The sequence below is a fragment of the Protopterus annectens genome, chromosome 2.part2 (genome assembly GCF_019279795.1).
Source record: "Protopterus annectens isolate FY-2018-M chromosome 2.part2, PAN1.0, whole genome shotgun sequence".
Lineage (NCBI taxonomy): Eukaryota > Metazoa > Chordata > Ceratodontiformes > Protopteridae > Protopterus > Protopterus annectens.
In genome coordinates, this window is record NC_056730.1 from 296,206,697 (window position 1) to 296,226,807 (window position 20,111).

A 20,111-nucleotide genomic window follows, 5' to 3' on the forward strand; every position below is an offset into this window, starting at 1 on the left:
CAGCTTGGGAGTCCATCACGACAGACCGCTGGGTCCTTCGCATCATATCCAGAGGATATCAGATTCCCTTCTCTCATTACCCACGCAGCCCCAGATACCTCCCTGATGGTCCCACCCGATCAGAGGGAGGCTGCAGCAATGGAAATCCAACATTTGCTGGGAAAAAGAGCCATCCAACACGTCCCCCCAGACCAATGCGGGTCCGGGTTTTACTCCAGGTTCTTCTTGGTGCCAAAAAAGACGGGGGACTTGAGACCAATCTTCGACCTTTCTTCCCTGAATCTGTCAGTAACCAAAGAGAAGTTCCGCATGGTCACTCTTTAATCCATTCTCCCCCTCTTACGGGAGAACGATTGGTTGTGCTCTATAGACCTCAAGGATGCGTACTACCACATTCTGATTGACAGGCGATCCAGGAGGTTCCTCCGCTTCCGGCTGGAAGCCAGTCATTACCAATTCAGGGTCCTCCCCTTTGATTTCACCACAGCACCCAGGGTGTTCACCAAAGTGTTAGCAGTGATAGCGGCCCACCTGAGGCTCCAGAGAATTCAGGTCTTCCCGTACCTGGACGACTGGCTCCTGACCGCCCCGACAAGGCAACTACTGTGTTCAGCCAGAAACTACTTACTCCGTCTAGCTCCCCGGCTGGGGATCACTATCAATATAGAGAAGTCATCTCTTACTCTGACTCAGATTATAGACTTCATAGGGGCCAGATTGGACACAAACAAGCTCCTAGCTTTCTTGACCACAGACTGGCTACTATCCCTGAGGCTACATGTGCAGGCCATTCTACAATCTCCAGCTCCCCCGGCGGAATTGGTCCTGAGGGCTCTTGGCTCGATGGCAGCGATCAACCTATTGCCAATGGCACGTTTGAACATGAGGGTCTTACAATGGACCCTCCAGGTCCAGTGGTCCCTTCTTCACTACCCTCTGAGCCATCCCATCCCCCTTAGCAGGGCCTGCAAGAGGGCCCTCCTATGGTGGCTCCTATCTCCAGACCTTCAGCTAGGATGCCCCTTTTCCTATGACCCCCTCCTATAGCCACGGTGACCACCGACGCCTCCCGCCTAGGGTGGGGGGGGCATTGTTCGGGCAGGACAGTCCAAGGCACGTGGAACCTCATGGAGACCTCACTGCATATCAACGTCCTAGAGATGAGGGCAGTGCTGTTAGCATTGCAAGCACTTCAGGACCTTCTTCCCATAGGAACGATTGCGATTCAGACGGACAACATGTCGGTTGTCTGGTACATCAACAAACAAGGGGGAACCAGGTCTTAACCACTCTGTCGAGAGGCCATGAGAGTGTGGGAATGGGCTGTCTCCACCAACCACTTTCTCATAGCAATGCACATTCCAGGACGGTCCAACATCCTAGTGGACAAACTAAGTCGCACCATCCTGTTATCATACGAGTGGTCTCTGAATCCCGAGATAGCGAATCGCCAAATGGGGTCAACCCTGTTGCGATCTCTTTGCCTCTCCCTCGAACACAAAATGTTACGACTACTTCGCTCTCATTTCCCCCACCGGGGAACCCCCGAGAGATGCTCTGGTGCATGCTTGGCCTCCCGGTCTTCTTTATGCTTACCCTCCTCTTCCTCTAATGCTGAAGTTTCTTCAGAAAGCCAGTTGGTTGGGGAGCAGGATAATCCTCATTGCCCCGTTTTGGCCTCGTCAAACCTGGTTCCCTTACCTTTGGTCTCATCTCATGAATCCTCCTTGGATTCTGGATCCCCGTCCGGATCTAATATCCCACCCCCTAGATCTCCCAGTCCCGAATCTGGACAACCTCAAGCTCACGGCTTGGCTGCTCCAGTTCCACTCATAGCTAGGACTCCCGGTATCTCTTCCCCAGTTAAAACCATTCTAGTAGCTGCGCACAAGCCTTCTACTTGAAAGATCTATAGCAGCAAATGGAAACGTTTCTCCATTTGGGTGGAACGCAAAAACTTGGATCCTTTTACAGCTTCTCTGTCCGCTGTATTAGACTTTCTGTCAGGACTGTTTCATCAAGGAGCTAGTTCCTCCACAGTCAAGGTCCAACTAGCAGCTATCTCTCATTATCACATTGGAAATGAATTGGGCCCTTTGATCACCATGAAATTGTGTAAGACCTTTTTGAAGGGCACCTTTTTGCTCAGACCCCCAGTAAAGGAGGTTGTCCCTCCTTGGGATTTAACGTTGGTGCTTCAGGCCTTGACAGCTCTCCCATTTGAGCCTGCAGCCTCCATAGATCTTAAATTCTTATCATGGAAAACAGCCTATGTGAGAGTGTTCAATCTCGCCGTTTGTTCTTACACATGGGTGTCGGAGCCGATCCTCGGCTCCGAGTCGGCCGCTTAGCAAAGCTCTGCATCTAGGAGAAGCTCGAGACCAACCTACCTCCCACAATTCCCTCTGCCTTTACCTCAGATCTAGTTTGCCGCTGCAGCCGATCGCATCGTTTTTGAAGAGCTCTGACCAACTTCGGAAGATAAGCTAAATTCTTAACTTTTTTTCTTGTAAAATCTTCTGATCCTTTGAGATCATATATTTAGTGTGTGTGTGTGTGTGTGTGTGTGTGGTCTGGTCATCCTTTAGCTACTCTTTTATATATATAATAGTATATATAAATATATATATATATATATATATAGGTTCATAGGTTCATAGGTTCATACTAGGCTATCTGCCCGAGGGCATTTACAAGCCTAGCCCATATTTTTTTGTGCTTACGCCACCCTTTAGTTGGGAACTATACCATTATTTTGCTGTGCCTCTGTTGAGCAGTGACACTGAGGTAATCCCTGGGGTATATCTATCCCATCCATTGGTCAAGATTTCTTGAACAAGGCCAGCCCAGTGCTCTGCCCTCACATATACCGATTTTTCCAGGGAGTCTTTGGGTGATGAATCTATCCCTCCAGCGGCCCTATATTAAAGCCGTGTGGGGTTTTTAAGTCTCCCGCTTGTGGCTCTGACGGATCTAGATTTTTGAGGTGAAGCATATTCATCAAATCTGGGTTTGACATGGCCTTTGTATGTTAGCAAGGGGTCTCCTGAGCAGCCGTGTTTACTGAATAGAGCTGCTGGTTCTTTCAGTCGACAGATGTTTGAGACCCTTTATATATATATATATAGTTTAGTTTACCTTAGGGCCTACCCCAACTACTTACTGGACTAGGAAATTGATACTTGCAATTTTTATTGCTGTGTCTGTGGACTTACAACCAATTTTGACAGTGTTATTTGATATTGTAGAGTGTTTTTTCTTACAGATATGTCTGAAAAAGCTAAGTCGGGATTTAAGAGGTGTCAGTGTGGGCAAAAGATGTCTGTCACCGACAACCATAGCTCCTGTGTCTACTGTCTTGGCCCTCTCCATCTACAAGAAGACTGTTCTATCTGTCATTCTTTTAGTGGAAGGGTCATGACAGATAGACGCAGGAAGCTTATGGATAGAGGTCTTTTGAAGCCTGCCTTCCAAGAGGCTCTTGACAAGTCAGACCAGGCTTCTAAATCCTCAAAGGAGTCGAAGACATCGGAGCCCATGTCATCGGCTCCGAGTTCTTCGTTTAAGGTTCGTTCACCGGTTCCACAGACTTCGGGGCCAAGTGTCGAACTTCTTACTGTCACCGAGCCACGAGTCTTGGAACCAGTGACGGAGCTTCCACTTCCTGCTCTATTGAGGTCGGCACCGTCCTCGGTTCCTTCGACCCGATCTTCCAGGCCCCTCTCCGACACCGACGTAGATTGTGTGGTGCAGAAGTTAATGGAGAACATGGCCCTGTCCAAGCTCATTTCAGTCTCCTCCCAATTGGTGTCGAGACTCGAAGGCCTTCCTTTATCTCCATCTGATCCTCCTCCGAGGCCTACTCAGCTTTCGGAGCCGGGAGATGTTGATCTGATGATAGTGGAGCCCTTGGTGCCAGAACCATCCTTTCCTCGGTCGGCACCGTTGACCTCGACTCCGTCGGAACCGTTACCGGACTCGCAGAGCCGACGATCTATCCTTGGCTCCGGGACCGAGAGTCGAACCGATGTTTCGGTGCCGACTCTCCCCCTCGGTGCCTCGGCACGGATCACTTCGGCTCCGTCCTCGGGGTCGATGCCCTTGGCCTCCGCTCGGAGATACTTCCGTGTTCTTCGAACCGGGGATTCCCGCTCGGGTCCGGGGCCTTCGACCTCATGAGGAAGGTATTGTCTTCTCAGACAACCACGTCAGCAGAAGCAACTTCTCCCTCCCGTAAAGGTCCGTTGTCTACTTCTGCACCCACGACTACACATAAGTGTAGAGCACCAGTGTCTCAGCCACTCCCAGAGGGAGCCCCTTCTTCCTCGGATGCCTCATCGGATGCCCCTCCCGATGACGTTCCAAGGAAAAAATTGTGCAAGAGGAGGCACTTAGATTCTCCACAAGAATCTTTAACATCGGATACTGACTTAGATGAGTCAGAAGGGTCCCCAAAATCACCCTCGGAGGATGTCTCCTTTGCTGACATCTTGGAGATCCTGAAGCAGAGAGGTGATTGGCAGGCCCTACCCCCTTCTGAGGATGAGTCGGTTCTGCTGAAGGCATTTGGTGCTCGCCATTCTTTCTCCTGGGTCACTCCGCCCTTCGAGTTAATGGAGTTAATTGCTCGAAGGGTGTGGGAGGCACCTGACACAGTGGAGCCAGTTCCCAGGAAACCTAACAAATATATAACTGCCCCTCAGGACAAGTCATACCTTACTAAGGGAGTTCCAGTGGACGCTATGGTGGTGGCCGCAGCCACTAAAAATGAGATGTCCGAATCTTCCTCGTCTGTCCATCCTCCTAACAGAGACTCTAGGACCATGGACAGGTATGGGAAGTGCATTTTCAGTTCAGCGACTTTTTCCATGCGATCGCTGAACTACTTGACACACTTCACACTATTACAGAGGGATCTAGTCAAAGAGTTGGAAGATACCCTCCAGGGTAATACAGATGCTGCTGTCTCGGATAAGGTTACAGCACAGCTCAATACCCTTACGTCTGTTGTGAACTCGTCCATGAGGCTCATCTCTTATGCGGCCGAAGGGTCGAGTAGGGCTGCAGCTTCAGCGATTGCTCTTCGTAGACAATCCTGGATGCGGCTGTGCTCCTTTGCGGAAGCCTTCAAGTCTTCCTTTACTAACACCCCCTTTGATGGTGCCACTCTTTTTGGCCCCAAGGTAAAGGAGACCCTAACCCGGTGTGAGCAGGAGGGAAAGACTCTGTCTGCTGTCGGAGTCCGTTTTTCCACCCCATCCAGACCGTACCCCAAAGGGCAACGAGGTGGAAAGATGTGGTTTCGCAAACCCCAGGGCTCTTTCCCAGGCACACAGGGTGATGCCCCCCCCAGAGGCAGAGGAGGGGGCAGAAATGGAAGACGCCGCCCTGGCGGCAGAGGGGGTCCGCAGAATCAAGGTGACAGAGATACCATCCCTGGGAAGCCTTTCCAGCACTCCTGAGAGGAGGCATGACTGTCCTGCTCTGGAGGCAGTCGGGGGTCGCTTGGCTTTATACCCCCAGGCCTGGCAAAACCTTACATCTGAAGTAGGCAGACTTCATTTGTCTGCAACCTGTGGGTATCGGATCCGACTTCGGATCCGAGCCAGCATTTCAAAAAGCTTAGGATCTGAGCTCCTAGCTCCTCCCTCTACCCATAATCCCCTGCCAAGCCCTAACTGACCTCAGATTTTGTTTGCCGCGTTTCAAGTAGCAACGGATTCCTCGAGCTCCTGGCAGCAAATTGTTCAGATAAGTTTGACAGGAAAACTTTAGAGTTTTACTCCTTTTTCTAGTTGTGTGTGTGTTTTAGGCTTTCCTCTCTTTACCTTAAATACTTTTCACGGGTTTTGTGTAGTTTTGTGTGACTTTTTCTGTTTTGTGTGTGTTAGGCCTATAGGGTGTACCATGGCAGAAGCCCCTAAGGCAGTTTTCTCAAAATGTACCGAGTGTGGCCACAAGCTGTCCCCAGCTGATGGCCACACTCGGTCATCTTGGGGGTTGAACACCTGTCATCTGGTTGTACCATATGCACAGGGTTCAACCCCCGTGCTTTAAGGGAGCAGAGGTCGAAATTAGTACTGGCGGGACTTCTCCCTCCAGATGTTGCTTCGGCCTCTGCCCCTGTTAGCCAGCAACCTACTACGGGTGCTACGGTCTCCCTTTCCCCGACAGGGACTCAACCTCCCTCCAAGAAGCCGGAGGATAGGGAGACCATTAGAGAGAAGGAGAGACAGAAGGAGAGACATAAGGAGAGGCACCACAAACGGCGGGCCGAGACCTCAAGCTCGGCCCCTCCGTCTAAGCGGGCCTCTCCTGTGTCTTCTAGATCTCCTCCTCCTCGGCTCCATTCCCCTCGGTTCTCTCCCGGACCCGAGGAGGAGGAGACTAGCCCTTCGGTGAGGTCCCTGAGGCGGTTCTCTAGGTCCGCTTCGGTGGCCTCATCTAGATCCACTTTTTCAATGTCAGAAGCAGACATGGACCGGATGATGAGGAGTTTCATCCAGGCCCAGATGCAAATGGGAGTGCTCTTAGCCCCCCCCCCAACCGGGAAGGGCTTTGACCCCACTTGGCTCCTTCTCCGACCCATCTCCCGGGTTCGGAGCTGTCGGAGCCGGGCAGAGTTGGATCCAGGGGTGGTTCGGATCCGATTGGTCGGAGCACCTCGGATCCGATCCATCCCTTGAGTACTTCGGACCCGACCTCTCTGAGCCGAGGGCCGAGCCTCAGATCCAAGGGAGCTGGTGTGTCTTCGACTCCGTCTAGGTCGGAGCACATCGGTCTCGGATCCGACGGTTCGCCCGATCCGCAAGGCCGGATCCGAGTGGGGTCAGCTCGGGCTTAGAGAGGCCGGCTCCCTCGGCTTCGATGTAGTGGAAAGGGCACTGTTGAGGACTTCCGACCCCGGTCCCTGCCGGCTCCACCCGCACTCCCTTGCAGCTGGGCCAGGCTCCCATCAGCCAGTCCCAGGGACAGCCCTCCTTGATGTCCCAAGTAGTTCCTTTGGAACATCTGGCTGCTGAAGAGGACTCCTCGGACACTCCCGAGGAAGTGCCTCGGAAGCGTAAGTGTAAGGAGACACATGGACTCCCTGAGTCCATTACAAGACACAGACTTGATGAAGGGAGGGCTCCCAAGGTCACCTCGAGGACGCCTCCTTTGGAGACATTATGGAGATGCTTAGAATCAGGGGTGGTCTGCCCCAAGGCCTCCTCAGACGAGTCTGTGTTCTTGGAGGCATTCGAGGCGGGCCCATCTACCTCTTGGGTGTCCCCTCCTGCCAATCCTCTGGTGGACCTTATTTCCACCAGAGCATGGAAGGAACCGGACACCGTTGAGCCTGTCCCCAAGCGTCCGGATCGAATCCTGAGCCCACCAGCGGACCGCACTCATTGGAGCAAGGGCCTCCCGGTAGATGCTATGATGATGGCCGCAGCCACAAAGAGGGAATTAGCCCAGGAAAGTCCCTCTATGCATCCTCCGAGCAAAGAGTCCCGCTTGATGGATCGCATTGGGAAGCGAGTTTTTAGTTCAGCAACCTTCTCTTTGAGAGCGCTGAACTACATGGTACATGTCATCGGGATGCAGCGGGACCTGATTAAAGAGTACGCGGCATCTCCCCCAGAGTCCATATCGGCGGAGGACAAGCACATGTACTCCACCCGTATGGCCACTCTCAGATCAGTTTCTAATACTTCTATGCGGCTACTTTCTCACGCAACTGAGGGAGCCGCTAGAGCTAGTGGAGCAGGCCTCGTCATGAGGCGTCAGGCCTGGCTCCGCCACTGTGATTTTGCAGAGCCCTTCAAAGTGACCTTCGCGAATGCCCCCTTTGGTTCTGCCCTGTTTGGCAAAACTCTTTGCGAAACTTTAGTCCAGAGCGAGAAGGATGGGAAGACGCTGTCTGCCGTCGGAGTCCACTTCTCAGCTCCCCAGAGGTCCTTCTCGAAGAACCAAAAGGGACAGAAGAAGATGTGGTTCCGGAAGTCGCAGCAATCCCAACCTGTTCCGGACAACCAGTCCTTCCGTGGCAGAGGAGGACAGGGAGGTCGCCATCCTAGAGGCAGAGGGGCTCCTAGGAACTTTGGGTCCAGAGAACCTTTCTCTGACAGACCCACGCAACAGCCCTGAAGGGTTGTCCGGCTGTCCATCTCTGGAGGCAGTCGGGGCGCTGAGGCACCTGACATCTTGGGAGTCAATCACGTCAGACCGTTGGGTGCTTCGTGTGATATCCAGAGGTTATGCCATTCCCCTGACCAAAATCCCGAGATCCCAAAGCCTCCCCGATGTACCACCCGACTAAAGGGAGGCGGCAGCTGTCGAAATCAAGCAGCTGTTAGAAAAAAGAGCCATCCAGCGCGTCCCCCGAGATTAGACCGGATCAGGGTTTTACTCCTGGTTCTTCTTGGTGCCAAAGAAAACGGGGGACTTGAGACCGATCTTAGACCTTTCCCTGCTGAACCTGTCTGTAACCAAGGAAAAATTCCGGATGGTCACTCTACAATCTATACTCCCCCTTTTGCGGGAGAACAATTGGATGTGCTCTATCGACCTCAAGGACGCGTACTACCACATTCGGATGGACAGACGGTCCAGGAGGTTCCTTCGCTTCCGGCTGGGAGCCAGCCACTACCAGTTCAGGGTCCTTCCCTTTGGTCTCACCTCTGCCCCCAGGGTGTTCACCAAGGTACTAGCAGTGGTAGCGGCCCACCTGAGACTCCAGGGAATACAGGTCTTTCCGTACCTGGACGACTGGCTCCTCACGGCATCATCAAGGCATCTACTTTGCTCAGCCAGAGACTATTTCCTCATTATAGCTCCGAGGCTGGGCATCACCATAAACATGGAAAAATCTTTACTGCATCCCACACAACTTATAGATTTCATAGGAGGAAGGTTGGACACAAGATCAATGCGGGCCTTCCTCACTCCAGATCGGCTGTTCAGCCTGAAGTGTCATGTCACAGCAGTCCTGCAACCATTTCCGACGGCGGCTTCGGTCCTGAGGGCCCTGGGTTCAATGGCAGCAGCTATTCCACTTCTTCTCCATGCTCGCTTACACATGCGGGTTCTTCAATGGACCCTACAGGTCCAGTGGTCTCCGCAACGCTCTTCTCTCAACAGCCCGATAGCTATCAGCAAGGCATGCAGGGACTCCCTGTTTTGGTGGCTCCAGTCACCGGAGCTCCTAGCAGTGAGACCCTTTTGTGCAGCATTCCCCCTAGCCACGGTGACCACGGACGCTTCTTGCCTCGGGTGGGGGGGCATTCTGCGGGCAAGATTGTCCAAGGCACGTGGAACAATTGAGAAACCTCGTTGCATATAAATGTCCTGGAGATGAGGCCGGTGCTCTTCGCGTTGCAAGCACTTCACAGCCTTCTCCCTGCAGGGACTATTGCGATCCAGACGGACAACATGTCGGTAGTCTGGTACATCAACAAGCAGGGGGGAATCCCCTTTGTCGAGAGGCCATGAGAGTCTGGGAATGGGCAATCTCCACCAAACGCTTTCTTGTAGCAATGCACATTCCGGGAAGGTCCAACATCCTTGCGGACAAGCTCAGTCGCAACATTCTTTCTCCTCACGAATGGTCTCTCAATCCTCTGGTAGCGAAGAAGATTTTTGCCATCTGGGGGCAACCCTGTTGCGATCTTTTTGCTTCTCACTCAAACGCCAAATGCAACAGTTTCTTCGCTCTGCTTCCCCCACCTGGGGAATCCCCGAGAGATGCACTGGTGCATGCTTGGCCTCCCGGTCTCCTTTATGCTTATCCTCCACTACCTCTAATGCAGAGGCTCTTGCAGAAAGCCAACAGTTTGGGGAGCAGAATGATTCTCATTGCCCCATTCTGGCCTCGTCAGCCTTGGTTCCCTTATGTTTGGTCTCACAAAGTGAATCCGCCCTGGATTCTAGATCCGATTCCGGATCTCATTTCCCATCCTCAAGGGCTCCCGATTCCGAATCTACACACCTTGAGATTGACAGCCTGGCTGCTCCAGTTCCATCCTTGATTAGGACTCCCGGTATCTCGTCACCAGTCAAGGCCATTTTAGTGGCCGCTCATAAACCTTCCACTAGGAAGGTTTACCGGAGCAAATGGAAAAGGTTTTCTATTTGGGCGACTCAGAACAATATTGATCCTTTTCCTGCACCAATGTCTGCGGTACTGGACTTCTTAACAGACCTCTTTCATCAGGGGGCCAGTTCTTCCACAGTAAAGGTGTAAATGGCAGCGATTTCCCATTATCATGTGGGTCATGAGTCAGCTCCCCTCATGACTGCAAAACTTTACAAGACCTTTCTTAAAGGAGTTTTTCTGTTGAGGCCCCCGGTCAAAGAAACTGTGCCACCTTGGGACCTATCTTTAGTCCTGCAGGCCCTTACTGCTCCTCCCTTTGAGCCTGCAGCTTCTGTAGATCTAAAGTACCTTTCCTGGAAGACTGCCTTCTTGGTAGCCATCACCTCAGCCAGAAGAGTGTCGGAACCCCAGGCTCTATGCGTCAAACCACCTTACCTCTCCTTCTTTCCCGATAGGGTTTCCCTCAGGACCAGTCCTTCTTTTCTTCCAAAAGTTTCTTCGGAATCTAATATTAACCAATCAATCAACTTGCCTGTTTTTTCCCCCAACTATAAAAACTAAGGAGAATATAAGCTGCATTCTTTAGATGTTCACAGACAATTGCACTTCTACATTCACAGAATGGCTGGTCATAGACAATCAGATCAACTGTTCGTCTCCTTTGCTAAATTTGCTATGGGTAAAGCAGTCTCCAAAGTCACACTGTCAAGATGGATTGCTAATTGTATTTTGCAGGCTTATGACACTTCAGGTAGGCCTGCTCCTCAGAGGATTACAGCTCACTCTACTAGGGCAATTTCCACTTCAGCCGCTTTTAAGTCCCAAGTGTCATTGGATGATATCTGTACAGCAGCCACTTGGGCCTCGTCTCATACCTTCATTTCTCATTATAAGGTGGATGTTGTTTCCAGGGGGAGAGCATCCTTTGGCTCTGCGGTGCTCCGGAACATCCTTCCATGACGGCCGCCCAAGATTTAGGTAGCTGGGGACTCTGTCCCACAGGTTGCAGACAAATGAAGTCTGCCTACTTCAGATTTAGAAATTATGTACTCACCATAACGTTCCATCTGAGTAGGTGACTTCATTTGGATGCAACCATCCCCCCTCCATCCCCCTGACCTATTTAGAGTAAGAGTTTATTCCTGTGTCCAGGTATTTTTATACTAGTATTCACTAGGCAAACTCAATCTGAGGTCAGTTAGGGCTTGGCAGGGGATTATGGGTAGAGGGAGGAGCTAGGAGCTCGGATCCTAAGCTTTTGAAATGCCGGCTCGGATCCGAAGTCGGATCCGATACCCACAGGTTGCATCCAAATGAAGTCACCTACTCAGATGGAACATTATGGTGAGTACATAACTTCTAATTCAGACAATTGGGTAAAAAGCATTATTACCAGAGGTTACAAAATTCCCTTTTTATTTCCCCCATTACCACAAAAAAGACTCCCAGATGTACCACCCCATCTGCGAGAACCTGCAGCTATAGAAATCTCAAAGCTGCTAGAAAAAAAGAGTCATCCAGCCAGTCCCGGCGGACCAAAGAGGATCCGGAACTTACTCAAGGTTTTTTTTAGTTCCAAAAAAGACAGGGGACTGGAGGCCAATTCTGGACCTAAGCACTCTCAATACATTTGTGAAGAAAGAAAAGTTCCGGATGGTCACGCTTCAATCGATCCTTCCGTTTTTACAGAAGGATGACTGGATGTGCTCAATAGATCTCAGGGACGCCTACTACCACATCAAAATGACCAGAGTGTCCAGAGATCACCTGCGCTTCTGGCTAGGAGCCAGCCACTTTCAGTTTCGGGCCTTGCCCTTTGGTCTAACCTCAGCCCCCAGGGTTTTCACCAAATGCATGGCAGTGGTAGCGTCTCACTTGAGACGCCTAGGATTCCAGGTGTTTCCATATCTGGACGACTGGCTCCTTTCTGCCACCACCGAGCGTCAACTGATAAAGGCCAGGGACTACACAATCAGCTTTTGTGTTCAGCTAGGGATTTCGATAAATTTCGAAAAATCTGCGTTACAGCCCTCGCAGCATATTTCATTTATAGGGGCAGATCTAGATACCCGTTCTTTGCTACTAAAACTCCCCTCCACAAGAATAGCTTCCCTGCAAGAACACTTATCTCTCCTGCTATTGTCCAAAAAGTCCCCAGCCAATCTAGTCCTGAAAGTCTTAGGGCTCATGTCAGCTTCCCTCATTGCAGTTCCCATGGGGAGGCTACACATGAGAGTTCTCCAATGGCTGCTGTTCACACAGTGGTCGTTCCAACAGTTACCGCTGACACACGAGATTCACATTACGAATACCTGCAAAGCACACCTGTCTTGGTGGTTACAGAATCACAACTTCATCAGCGGCCGACCGTTTGTGTTACCCAAACCAACAGCCACAGTGACCACGGACGCTTCCCTGATAGGGTGGGGGGGCATCTTTCAGGGACAAACAGTCCAAGGCGAATGGTCCAGTTTAGAATACAACCTACACATAAATGTTCTAGAGATGAGGGCAGTGTTTCTAGCGTTGCAACACTTCTCCCCCCTTCTACCTCTAGGGACCATTGCAGTTCAGACGGACAACATGTCCGTAGTCTGGTACATAAACAAACAAGGAGGAACCAAGTCTTACCAGTTGTGCAGAGAGGCCATGAGAATTTGGCAATGGGCAGAATCCACGCGTCGCTTTGTGACAGCAACGCATATCCCGGGGTTATCTAACGTCATAGCGGACAGGTTGAGCAGAGCCATCCTGTTACCTCACGAGTGGTCCCTCAATCAGATAGTGGCGGAAAGGATTTTCCGCAAATGGGGCCAGCCTTGCTGCGATCTGTTTGCGTCTCCAATAAACACCAAGTGCAGAAGCTACTTTCTTCTTTTACCCCCTCCAGGGGATGTCCCCTGGGACGCTCTGATTCACGATTGGCCCCTGGGTCTCCTGTACGCTTTCCCTCCTATACCACTGATCCCGAAATTTCTTCAGAAAGCCAAGGACCAGGAGAGGACTATAATTCTCATTGCCCCATTCTGGCCTCGACAGATTTGGTTCCCCTTTCTTCAAGCTCACCAAATACGGGAGCCCTGGATTCTGGACCCAGTGCCAGACCTACTGACTCATTCGTCAGGAGCTCCTCACCCATCGCTCCTATCCCTCAAGTTAGCAGCTTGGCTGCTCCGCTTCCCTACTTAGCCAGGTCTGATCTTCTCTCCGTGGTTCAGGACATTCTGGTCGCCTCTCATAAGGCTTCCACTACTAAAATCTATACCAGTAAGTGGAAACGCTTTCCTACTGGGCTTACTACACAACATTTGGATCCCTTAGTAGCCCCTCTAAACAAGATTTTGGAGTTCCTGTCCATGCTGTTTCACCAAGGAGCCTCTACTGCCACTTTAAAAGTTCAGTTGGCCGCTATTTCCAACTTTCACGTAGGAGAAAACGGAGCTCCCATTATGGCTCATAGGCTTTGTAAAGCCTTCATGAAAGGGTCCTTTCATCTCAGACCAACAGTTAGGTTACCTACAACTCCTTGGAATCTAAATTTACTCTTATCCCAACTAATTTTACCACCCTTTGAACCAGCTTCTTCCTGTTCCTTAAAGTTCTTGTCCTGGAAGACTCTTTTCCTAGTGGCTATCACTTCAGCCAGACGAGTATCAGAACTTCAGGCACTTTCCATCAAGCAGCCATATTTAATTTTTCACCCGGACAGGGTATCATTACGCACCAGCCCTTCCTTCCTCCCTAAGGTTTGTTCGGTCAACAACATTAATCAGTCCATTGAGCTTCCTACATTTTTCAAAAACCACTCCAACAAGCTGGAATATATGTTGCACAAATTGGATGTTCATAGACAACTCAGATTCTACCTGGATAGAACTAAGGACCATAGAAAAGCGGACCAACTCTTTATAGCCTTTTCGGACAACAAAAAGGGCATGGCAGTGACGGTTTACACTTTCTAAATGGCTAACTGATTGTATAACCTTCGTTTATTCTGCTTCAAATCAGATTTTGCCCACCACACCAAAGGGACATTCTACTAGATCAGTTTCCACATCTCTGGCTCATGCGGCTCATCTGCCATTGGACACTATTTGTGCAGCCGCCACTTGGTCTAAACCGCATACATTCATCACTCATTATAAAGTTGACAGGACTTCCAGGGATAGAGCATCTTTTGGTTCCACTGTGCTCAGGAACGTTCTTCTGTGAGTCACTCTGGGTAACGGAGCTAGGGACGCTACCCATGTGTAAGAACAAACGGCGAGATTGAACACTCTCACATAAAGAAGTTATGTCCTCACCATAACGTTCCATGTGGAGTGTTCATCTCGCCTTTGTTCTTACATCCCCACCCTCCCACCCTCAGGTCTGGAAGAACGTACGGATTTAGAAGTCTGGTCTATTTGTCTTCCCACTAGTGGTCTTTCTGTTGTTCCTACTGGCTTGAGCTAGTGTCTGATCCTTATGTATGCTTACGTATCCTTTTATGCTCATAACCTTTGTTATTGCTGGATCTGGTCTTGTTTGCAAACTAGATCTGAGGTAAAGGCAGAGGGAATTGTGGGAGGTAGGTTGGTCTCGAGCTTCTCCTAGATGCAGAGCTTTGCTAAGCGGCTGACACGGAGCCGAGGATAGGCTCCGACACCCTTGTGTAAGAACAAAGGCGAGATGAACACTCCACATGGAACGTTATGGTAAGGACATAACTTCTTTTTCTTGTCGCTATCACCTCGGCTCGAAGGGTGTCTGAACTACAGGCCCTATGTGTAAAACCCCCTTACTTGATCTTTCACAAGGATAGAGTTTACCTCAGGACCAATCCCTCCTTTCTTCCCAAGGTTGCCTGTGAGTCAAATATTAACCAGTCCATCAACTTGCCGGTCTTTTTTCCTACCTACCATAGCAAAGGGGAATACAAATTACATTCATTGGATGTGCATAGACAACTTCGCTTCTACATCCACAGGACAGCTGGTCATAGGAAATCCGACCAGTTGTTCGTCTCCTTTGCCAAATTTAATTTGGGTAAACCTGTATCAAAAGTCACACTCTCTAGATGGATTTCACAGTGCATCCTTTTAGCATATGACAGTTCGGGCAGGCCCGCACCTCAAGGAGTCCATGCCCACTCTACTCGATCTATGTCTACCTCTGCGGCTTTCAGAGCTAGAGTTTCTTTGGATGATATTTGCTCGGCAGCCTCTTGGGCTTCATCTCATACTTTTATCAATCACTACAAATTGGACATTATCTCCAGAGGGAGAGCATCCTTTGGCTCTGCAGTGCTCCGGAACATCCTTCCATAAAGGCCGCCCAAGGTTCAGGTAGCGGGGGACTCTGTCCCAAAGGTTGCTGCACAAATTAAGTTGACTACTTCAGATTAAGAAGTTATGTACTCACCATAACATTCCATCTGAGTAGGTAAACTTCATTTGTCAGCAATCGTCCCTCCCTCCTGCACCCTCACTTGCAAATGTTCTCATACTCAGGTCCGTGGGTTTTACCCATTTATCTTAAATTAGTCATTGCTAGCAGTTTTCTGCTGTTGGGCAAACTTGATCTGAGGTCAGTCAGGGTTGGCAGGGGATTATGGGTAGGGGGAGGAGCTTGGAGCTCGGATCTAAAGCTGTTGAAAACAGCCGGCTTGGATCCGAGGTCGGATCTGATTCCCAAAGGTTGCTGACAAATGAAGTTTACCTACTCAGATGGAACGTTATGGTGAGTACATAACAACTTATTTCTCATCAGTAGTCGGCTGGCTAAATGGGTTATCATTTTAAGAGTGTTTGTCCTGGATTTTTTTCGAGGGGGGGGGGGGGTCCATTAAGATTTGCATTCCCACTTTATATCTTTTTTTTGTATCTGTTAACAGGTATACAATGCCATGCCACACCAAGGCTGCCCATTTTGATATGGAATGGAGCAGAGAGGATGATTCAAATCTCTTAATTGGCATCTACGAGTATGGATATGGGAGTTGGGAAATGATTAAAATGGATCCTGATCTTAACTTAACACAAAAGGTATGCTTGGGCTGTGTTTTGATATTGCTGTTTTGTGAATTACTTTAGAACAAGTCTTTTCTTCAACATTAGCTGGCATAGTAACTGTTATAGCAGCCCCTCTCCAGAAGTAAATGTTGACGGTGTTAAAGCAAGAACGACATGAGAAACTTGTACCATTGTCCCATAACTGCCTCTTACAAATTATTTCATCTGTATGACGGCCTTTTTTAATTTATCAGTTTATGGTCTCCCTGCCTCCTCTATATTCTTTTCATTGTATTTTAAAGATGAATGCGTGCACATTTAGAAATATTTTTAGATAAGTTCTTTGTATTTGCATCAGACACCATTGAGACCAAGGTCTGTTCTGTTTAACAATGAGCAGTTCACTGTTACATGTGAAGGATGCATTTGGTCAGGAAGTTTCCGTAAAAGTTTTCTGGAGATGTGCGTTTTCTCATATTGTTAAGGTTTTTGGGTTCCATTAGCAGCAAATTTTCATCACAGACTGTCCTGTAAGAGTAAGTCATGGTGGCATTTGGCTTTACTCATCATCTTTTCTTGGCTGTAGTTTTTATCAGCTGTGCTGTTATCTCTGTGGTGGTAATTGCTGGTCTCATAACCGTGTTTGGAGGAACCTTATGTGGTGGCCTGGGTACTATTCTAGCACTGTCGGAGCATCCTTCATTTTTTCTAACTGTTCTCTGTACTACAAGACCAGCTTTAGTGGCGGTGAAATTCCTTTGTGTGTGTTTTAGTCTGTTGCGTTTCAAAGGAAATTGAAGTAGCTATTGATGTGTGAGCGTGGTCGGTGACTGACCATTTTTATGTTAACGCATTAATGCTATTTAAGTCCATTTTCTTTTTAAAATGGATAATACAGACTCTGTAGGATAAAAGGTGAAACCTAAAGGTAAAAGAGGAGTCCTCAAAGAACCCAGCTAAGTGGACTGAGTACATAGCACAGTCTCCCAGTTCCGTACCACTACAGAGAGAGTCTACTTCTAAGCAAGCAGCAGTCTAAAAACAAGGATAAGAAGTCATTGTCAAAAGTTTCAAAATTCTTGCTTTTGACTTTGTGTTGCCAAATGATTATTTATTTATTTATTTTTCATTTGTTTACTGGGAAAATCCAGCTGGACCAGGTCCATTTTCAGTGGAGGCCCGGGGAGAAAAGCTCCACAATTAAGAAGTTAATACAATGAGAAATATACAAAATGGTAATTCAGAAGATTAATTACAAGCAGAGATATTCATTATTTTGTTTACAATAGGTTAACAGGCATTAAAGTAATGTCTTTCGGCTTTTCCCGGTTAGGGGTCACCACAGCGGAACTCTGGTCTGCTAATGATTGGCAGTGGATTTTTACAGTGCCGCGTTGCCAGCCCAACCTTCAAAGAAGGCACACCCATTTACGCTCGCACCTACCTGCATGTCTTTAATGTCACTCGACCACGGGGAGGACATGCAAACTCCACACATAAGGCGCTCCAGACGAGAATCGAATGGGAGAACCTCTTGCTATGAGGAGATAATGCTAATCGCTGCACTGCTGCAGCTCTAATAGGTTAACAGGCATTGCAGGACTGAAATACAGTTAGATTAATATTTACAAAGGTAGTACCTACTGTTTACAGTTTTAGTAAGTAAGCACAGAAAGAAGTACAAAGAACAGTGTGGCATATTCTAAGAGTATGTATTTCTATGTGAATAGAATAGTGTGTATTCTAGACTGAAGTAGTTTGGTGGAAGAGAAGAGAAGGTATAGAGATTGTCAAGTGATACATGGGCAGATCCAAGTTGTCCTGAGAATATATAAAACTGCATCAGGACTTCTGGTTAAGATGGGGACTGCATAATATTGATGTTCATTGTGTTTCACTGTTGCAGTCATTAAAATTGGGTTATCTTGCTGGCAGGCTACCCGCAGTTGGCCTGAGTTCCAAAGTCTAGGTCCGGAATTGGTTGCTGTCGCCTCCTCCCTGATGTCAGTGCGTCAGGGGTATAAAAGATGCAGCCAACGCCATTTTCTTCAGTCTTTCTTGCCGTGCGGTGCCCGAAGCAAAAGCAGTTCGCAAGTGCCGGTCGGCCGACTCCTGAGATTTTCAAATTCGAATTTCACATCCGAAGTCTTCATTAAAGCTAAGTACCCCGTTGGGGAAACTTTTTTCTTGCTCCAGACCGTCAGAAGAAGTTAATAATTGTATTTCTTGTAGGAAGCAAATACCTCATAAGGATTTTCATTCTTACTGTATTCCTTGCCTAGGCCCTGCCACGACATTGCTAGTTGTCGGTTTTGTGCTAGATTTAACCAACGCACTATTAAGCGTCGGTACGATTTTGCATTTCATTACTTTGGCAGAAAATTTAATTATATAATGCCGTTGGAACAGCCGACTACTGGAGTTAATAAAAAACGCAAAGAAAAATCAAGGACAGGCATCCGAGGTCCAAAACCAACGACGAGGCTTCTGCTAGGCCTGTCGCCAGTTCGCCGGTTCTCAGTGAGGTGCTTTTGCAGCCACTGATGCCCGCTACCTCAGAGCCAAAGGCCGCTTCCGACTCCCACGTGGAGCTGACTAGGCCGCTGGAAACTCAAGGTATTGGACACTCGGAGACTATTCCCTCAGATGGGTCTGGAGCCGCTGAGCAGGCATCGGCTTTTGAGGGTGTTTTCAGGCCTGCACAGTTATATGTGAAACCAACTTCAGCTTCAAAGGCAAAGACTAAAACAGCTCTAAAGACAAAGAAAAAAGTACAGCATTCTCCTGGACAGGCCTCCATGCCTAAAAAACAGATGCTTAAAATGGCCGAAGACCTAATTACTTTGATCAGGGGTTCCCATCCCCCTCCTGATAAGAGGCCTAGGCAAGAGATAGAATATGAATCTTCAGATCAGGTTTCCATTTCCTCTGATTCCTCTTCTGAACAGGAATATTCTCTTCCTCCCTATGAGGATTCTGATGCTGAAGAATCTATCCCTTCAGCCTCTCCACCTGAGGATTATTCTTTTGGGGAGACCCTGCATACTATGAGGGAGCATTTCCACTGGGAGAGCCAAGATTACTCAGAATCCAAGAAAAGGCTCAGAGACTTCTTTTTATTACCTCAGCAGGCCCCTTGGTATTTCTCCTGTTTTAGACATTGTAGATGATGTTTTTTCAGAGTCCAGTCTGTCTCCTGACTCTTTACCACCAGCTCCCGTTAAGCCAGACAGATACTACAGGGTTCCTGATTCACATAAATTTCTTTATAAAAACCCAGCTGCTGACCAGAAACTATCTCTCAGGGTCCCAAAGGGGTCAAGGCTTCCACTGCAAAAAACCCTATCCCCTCTGATAGGGATTCAAGTGCCCTGGACAGATGGCGGAAACAGATTTATACTTCTGCTACCTTGGCTGTAAGAGCTTTAAATTGTCAGTTTCATATGCTTAAATATCAGCAATATCTTATGTCACTGCTTAAACAGAAAATGTTGACAAATTCAGAATATGCAGAAAACAAAGAAATGCAGGATTTGTTGCATGCAGCTGAACAAGTGGGAAAGCATACTTTGCAATGTGGTTTTGATTCTCTAGAGGCCTCCTGCAGGGCCACTGTTATGGGTTCTGTCATTAGGAGGCTTGCTTGGTTAAAAGAACAGAATCTGCCCGATGATGTTAAAGCAAAACTTTTAGATGCTCCATTACAGCATGATAACTTGTTTGGTGTTAAAGCAGAAGAGGTGTTGAAGAAAATGGAGGACAAAGCTAAATCTATGCAAACAGTCAATGATTTCTTACAGGTACAGCCTCCCAGATTTAGCAGGAACTGCCCTATAAAGAATTGGTCCTTTCCAGTGTCAGACAGGCCACAAAGAGGCAGATACAAGACGCCCCAGAGGCAGATCACAGCCCCAAGGCTCATACAGGCCCAAACAATGGGGTGCTTCTACCTCCAAAAGCAGAGAGGAAAAATCACCGCCATACAGGAAACAGTCTCAATGACCTTCCCCTGCCAGCACCAAGCACTTATCTTCTGGCAG

At 48.7% G+C, this 20,111-nt stretch overlaps 1 protein-coding gene across 1 annotated transcript in view; it reads left to right on the forward strand.

Annotated features, from left to right (window-relative positions):
• The window catches only part of CHD1 (chromodomain helicase DNA binding protein 1), a gene marked incomplete in the record, with an annotated part of 4,694,407 nt that overhangs the window by 4,025,879 nt on the left and 648,417 nt on the right, over nt 1-20,111 (forward strand). Inside the window, 1 exon segment of the mRNA XM_044063873.1 lies at nt 15,954-16,104. Coding sequence (XP_043919808.1) covers nt 15,954-16,104 — 151 coding nt within the window.